At 53.5% G+C, this 6,415-nt stretch overlaps 2 protein-coding genes across 2 annotated transcripts; both read left to right on the forward strand.

Annotated features, from left to right (window-relative positions):
- Nucleotides 1-796: 796 nt before the first annotated feature.
- COCVIDRAFT_101087 (hypothetical protein) lies at nt 797-3,037 on the forward strand (the record flags this gene model as incomplete). The annotated part of the gene is made up of 3 exons (XM_014700507.1): nt 797-902; nt 954-1,139; nt 1,197-3,037. The coding sequence occupies 3 exons, from the start codon at nt 797-799 to the stop codon at nt 3,035-3,037; spliced, it is 2,133 nt and encodes a 710-aa protein (XP_014555993.1).
- A 1,080-nt stretch (nt 3,038-4,117) lies between these two features.
- On the forward strand, nt 4,118-5,693 carry COCVIDRAFT_27251 (hypothetical protein; the record flags this gene model as incomplete). Its single annotated transcript, XM_014700508.1, has 3 exons — nt 4,118-4,127; nt 4,220-5,243; nt 5,297-5,693. 3 exons carry the CDS (start codon nt 4,118-4,120, stop codon nt 5,691-5,693), a joined length of 1,431 nt encoding a protein of 476 aa, XP_014555994.1.
- Between the last annotated feature and the right edge of the window lie 722 nt (nt 5,694-6,415).

Below are 6,415 nucleotides of genomic sequence, written 5' to 3' on the forward strand. Positions count from 1 at the left end.
CATGGTGACGTTGGACACGGGCGACGCTGTGTGGTTGTCTTGAGATCCGGCGCGGGACGGGTTTCATGACAGTTGGCAGCTGTAATGGATGGGTATAGCTGGGTATAGTGGTGTGGATGGTGGAACGGCGAGAACCGCACGATTCAGCCGACAGTGCAAGCTGCCGCCCCGTGCACGCCAAGGAAATGCCCGCCGAATCATCGCGCGCACGGCGGACAACCCCCCCAGCACGCCCAATTCCCCCAGGGCGCGAATTGCGTGCAGACGACGACGATAACCCCCGCGGGCGGCCACATGTGCCGGAGGCGATTGGCCGTTCGTCTTTGATTGCCGGCGAGCGTTGTCGCGTGCTGGCCTGTCTGTATGGGCAATGCGCCGACGCGGTCATTACCGTGTCGTGATTGCTTTCTGTTTAGCTTCGCGATACCCAACATTGCGCGTGTCGATTGTGGGGCCCGGCACCCTCTAGGACTGCTACATATGGACGTGCTAGGCCATTTTCCAGCCGCTGCCCTTCTAAGCTCGTAGCCTTTTCGGACCCACGCCCGCATGCTGCCCCTGATTGAGCATGGTCCACACCGTTTCTGAAGATCAAACAGCCCTGTGTGTCCAGCGTCGTCGTTCGGCGCACGCTTGTAGCCGTCGTCGACCACTGTCTACCGCCCGCCTTGCTCTTCTTCCATGTCACCACCCTCAAGAAATACAATCACCCCCCGCTGGCTACGAACAATCCCCATACTGACTCCGGCAACGCTTGCCTCGTTATCGCTCCCGTGCGCGAGCTCTGGATGCCAACATGGATCGAATGAGCACGCTTCCAACAATCAAGTGCTCGTCGTGTGCCGTCGACATTGATATCCTCCATCTGGCCGACCATGTCTGCGCTGCAGCCCCGGCGCCCGGTGAGTACCATACAACTCTGTATTGCCCACCCAAACTAATTCCCCTCTTAGCAGCGCCAGTGCCTGAGCCCATGTCTCCTACCTCGACAGTCGTCACAGACTCTCCTCAATCTCTTCTTTCTCCAAAAATCAACCGCGCAGCAACCTTTGGTGGCCCAACATTCAGCAATCGATCTGACCGGCCAGCGGCCTCTGGCCGCATGCCTCCCCCTGCCCGCATTGATTCCAACGCAGCGAGTAAGCAATCAGAATGACATCTAGTCTGCAGAGAAACTTGCATGCTGATTTGTGCAGACAAGCCATTCAGGCCATTAGAGCCTTCACCCATCAGTGACTACAGCAACCCTCCAAGTCGCTCTCCAGGACTGGCACCACCAAAGTCTCCTTACAAAATGAATCGCAGTGTAACATCACCGGTAGACCAATCAAGGGCACCTCGCTCGCCAGGCCTCAGTTCGAATCTAGACTGTGCGTTTCCGCCATTTCGTCCCAAGACACCAACAAGCGCCAAACCTCAACCACGAGAACGTCTGGATCCCTACCAAAACTACGCCCAACCAAGCCCGTTATTTGCACCACTTAGCCCACGCTTTGATGGCGGAGAAAATATCACCAAGCGCATGAACACTATTGCACCAGGACCGTTTGATGGAAAGAATGATCGAAGGCCAACTAGAACAAGCGCATCGAGCCAAGCCGTAGATGCATCTACAGGCGGCCACCAGAGGACAGGCACACAAGGCAGCATCTCAAGCAACAGGAGCTTTCCTCAAGTACGGTCCTCTGTAACGTCGAATACTTCGCGCAGCTCTGGATTTTCTAACCGCAGCGTTGGCCTCCCTTCCCACCCAAAGCTACGCGTTGGAAACATAGAGGCTCTGCCCCCGCACCCACAGGCTGACGAGCAGACTGAAGGCATCGATGCTTTCCTGGACCGCTTGCAAAAGGAATCTTCGCGCTCTTCTCAGCCAGTTCCGCCAGCTCAGGAGAACATCACGGCAGAGCCGGTGCGACAGAACAGCCGAGGCAAGAGAGAACCACCACCACGGCCAAGAAGGCCCTCAGAAAGAGATTTGCCGCCGATGGATATGAGCGACTTGGATACATCCGATTTTTTCCCTCCAGCTAACATGTTTCCTTCACCGGGCCCAAGCCGTAACGGTTCTGTGAGCGACATGCCGCGAGGCCTTGCACCATCTCGCTCCTTACGTCCTCCGCCACTGGCTGCCGCAGGGCCCAGTGATGGACAATTAAACTCGCTTCACACGCCTTCAGACTCTGGCTTCTCTGATGATTCCTATGGTAGCTCTGGTATCCGAAGCACGGCCAGTTCAAGATCAAGCCCGCCAGAATCGGAAGCTGCACACTCACGCCAAGCTTCCAAAATAGGCCGCCCAGACTATGCTGCCGAAGAAAATTCCAGGAGAAGTCCAAGCCCCAACGGATTAGGATCATACCCGCGAGCGCTATCTCCAGGCCCTCGCCAGCCCATGTTCCCACCAGGCATCAACATGCAGTATCCAGAGTCTCCCATAGATCCTGCCGTACAAATGGGTGCACGAACCCCACTAGGCATGTTCCCCAAGGACCCAATGACTCAGGACTACAGCCGAAGCCCACTTAGGAGTATGGCTGAGCCTGAGGTGCGCCAGCAAGATGCGCAGCGGCCCAAACCTGCTAGCAAGGGCAACTGTCGTGGATGCTCTGAGCCCATTGTTGGAAAATCTGTCAAAGATTCATCGGGTCGTCTCACTGGGCGGTATCACAAGCACTGCTTTGTTTGCAGAGAATGCGCGGATCCTTTCCCCACGGCCGAGTTCTACGTCTTCAACAACTCACCGTACTGCGAGCGTCACTACCATAAGCTCAATGGATCACTGTGCAACACCTGCAACCGCGGTATCGAGGGCCAGTACCTCGAAACAGACACGCGACAAAAATTCCACCCTAGATGCTTTGCATGCTTCACTTGCCGTCTCATTCTGCGGGACGGTTATTTTGAAGTTGCTGGGCGAAGGTATTGCGAGCGACATGCCCAGAGCGCCGCGGCTCCGCCGAGAAACCACCTCGGACCTGGAAATTACAGACCACGAAACCTACAGAAACGTGGAACGAGACTCATGATGATGGCGTAAGCCCTCTTTCTTTCCTTTTATCTACTATACGCCAATTCCCTTTTCGATATGTCATGTCGTTTAGCGCTTTCTCGTTTCTTGACATCGTACGAATATTCACCATCTTCATTCTTTCTTGTCCGGCGAGTCCGGTTTTGTATCATATCTTCTGCGCTATACCCCTTACTCTATACATTCCTTACTCGTTGTAATCACCGTTTGTACTGGTGGCGGCCGATGAGCGTACGCAAGCTGAGTAGGTGGTTTGGTGATGGCTGGAAATATACCCCCCCCTTTTTTTATTTTACACACTTGTGATCTCTGGAAGACACATCTTGGCCTGTTGGATGCGGTCCAAATTTACGTATACGCCTGTCTGTAGTATACATAATGTTTATTGTTCATTATGAAGTCTTTGGGTGCAGTATGTGGTTTTCGTAATTGGATTTGACTTGTCGAGCGGATGCTACCCTACTTGGACTGGTGATGATTGGAGGGTATCGGTCTGAGTGAACAGTGTTCTAATTCAGCCTCTACTTTAGGTGTATTCTGGGTATGCAGGGGTGAGTATCACCATCAAACATACGATACTGACTATCCGACAAAAAACTCGACATTACCATCTGCGAGGAGCAAGTTGAAATGCTTACAACTCAGTTTATCTTCAACGACTCGGATATCAGTCAATTGGTCCTGTACAGGGATCACGTACTTACTTACTCATCATCAACGCTGGTGTTTGGTTGACCAATGACACCTCAGGGGCGATAGTCTGGTCAACATGACGATATCCAAGTACATGAACGAGAGCAGGTTCACGTAGTATATACAGACAAAGGTACGCCACAATTCCGCAGATGAGAGCGCCACAAAGCCCCCACAGCGTTGGAACAGCGTGGCCTCTTTGAGCTTCGGTGGCAGCTTCGAGATGGCTCAGGGACGGAACTACGGCTAGCGCGCGCACGGGTAATTTCCCCAGCGACACGTTGCGAAAGCTACAATACAAACCCCCCTCTCACTTTCCATCTCCAGGCTGCCTTCAACCAACCTTTTTCACTTCTCCTTGTCTTCTTTCTTGTCTCTGGGCCATAGTTCGCAATCATGAGCGGCCGTAAGTCTACGCCCCCGCCCTCAATGGGCCCGCGATCGCCCACGCGCAAAACAGGGCGCACTGCGGCACGCACAGCTAACGCCTCCACGCAGTACGGTTCCTCGATCTTGTCAAGCCCTTTGTGCCTCTCGTTCCCGAGATCCAATTGCCCGAGAGCAAGGTACCGTTCAACAACCGCCTAGTATGGACTGGTCTCACGCTCCTCGTCTTCCTCGTCATGAGCCAAATGCCGCTCTACGGAATTGTGTCGTCTGATACCTCGGACCCGCTCTACTGGCTGCGCATGATGATGGCGAGTAACAGAGGTACGCTGATGGAGCTGGGTATCACCCCCATCATCACCTCGGGCATGGTCTTCCAGCTTCTTGCCGGAACCCACCTGATTGACGTCAACCTTGACCTCAAGTCGGACCGCGAACTTTACCAAACCGCTCAAAAGCTCCTTGCCATTCTCCTGTCCTTTGGCCAGGCTGTTGTCTATGTTATCTCTGGTCTCTATGGACAGCCATCCGACCTCGGTGCCGGTATCTGCGTCCTGCTCGTCATCCAGTTGATGATTGCTGGTTTGATTGTCATTCTCCTTGACGAGCTCCTCCAGAAGGGCTATGGTCTCGGCAGCGGTATCTCGCTCTTCATTGCCACCAACATCTGCGAGTCCATCATGTGGAAGGCCTTCTCTCCCACCACCATCAACACTGGTCGTGGCCCGGAGTTCGAGGGTGCTCTGATTGCGCTTGTTCACTTGCTCTTCACCTGGCCCGACAAGACTATTGCGCTCAAGGAGGCCTTCTACCGTCAGAACCTCCCCAACGTCATGAACCTGATCTCCACCGTTCTCGTTTTCGGCGCTGTCATCTATCTCCAGGGATTCCGCGTTGAGATCCCAGTCAAGTCTGCCCGCCAGCGTGGTGTCCGTGGCTCCTACCCCGTCCGTCTGTTCTACACCTCCAACATGCCCATCATGCTGCAGTCTGCTCTGTCCTCCAACGTCTTCCTGATTAGCCAGATGCTCTACAGCCGCTTCTCTGACAACCTGCTTGTCAAGCTTCTCGGTGTCTGGGAGCCCAAGGAGGGCTCTGCTCAGCTTTTCGCTACCTCTGGTGTCGCTTACTACATGTACGTTCAAACAGTAAACCCATTCTGGTAGTTTCCGCACTGACATTGTACAGGTCTCCCCCTCTCAGCATCACTGAGGCGCTCTCTGACCCTCTCAAGACCGCCATCTTCATCGTCTATATGCTCGTCGCTTGCGCCGTTTTCTCCAAGACCTGGATCGAGGTCTCCGGCTCCTCTCCCCGCGATGTTGCCAAGCAGCTCAAGGAGCAGGGTCTGGTCATGGCTGGTCACCGTGAGGAGTCCATGTACAAGGAGCTGAAGCGTGTTATTCCCACCGCGGCTGCCTTTGGCGGTGCCTGCATTGGAGCTTTGTCTGTTGGTAGCGACCTCCTCGGCGCTCTTGGCAGTGGTACCGGTATCCTTCTTGCCGTCACCATCATCTACGGATACTTTGAGATTGCCGCCAAGGAAGGCGACATGTCCGGTCTCAAGGGCATGGTCATGGGCTAGATTGGCTCATAAGGGCCTCGTTCTTTTAGTTTTGGAACGGGGATGTGTTGGGGTTGAGTGCTTTGTCGCACGTTGTAACATACGATCTAAGAAACAAAAAAGTCTGCGAAGGAATTATGGCATCACTTTACGCATGAAATGTGGAACCTGGTCAGGCCACCACAGGTAAATCCTTGTGTAATGTATCATTGTTAACAGCAAGAATGCATTTGACCGAACCATTGAGGCAGTGATGATATGCTTGAACGCCTTTGACGTATTGCTATGGTTATTGCTACGGATTGATGCGAGAGAATGTACGGTATTGGTTGATTAAGCGAATGCGAAATCTGGCGTCTTACCCCTACATGCGCTAGCATACCTGACACTGAGTACACGGACATGGATTGTTTAAGCGAGTGCGAACGACTGTCTGGATAGACACATGACAACGGCAGCTTCGCAGCTAGGTACAAGGCACGCTACTCTCATATACGTTATGTTACGTTTTTGATAGGCTGAGCTATCTTACCTGACTTCCGTATGCATGAACATGGGTAGTGCGTGCAAGCGAGTGCGAAAGGATGTGCACGCAGATAGAGACATGACGATGTAGCATTCACAACCATGTAGATATAAAGAATGCCGTGAAGTCGAACAGATAGCAAGACTCACCTCATCTCATCTCATCACCCTCCCCCAACATATTCTCCAGACTCAAAATCAGCCAGATTCCCCCCCCC

Source organism: Bipolaris victoriae (assembly GCF_000527765.1).
Source record: "Bipolaris victoriae FI3 unplaced genomic scaffold scaffold_49, whole genome shotgun sequence".
Lineage (NCBI taxonomy): Eukaryota > Fungi > Ascomycota > Dothideomycetes > Pleosporales > Pleosporaceae > Bipolaris > Bipolaris victoriae.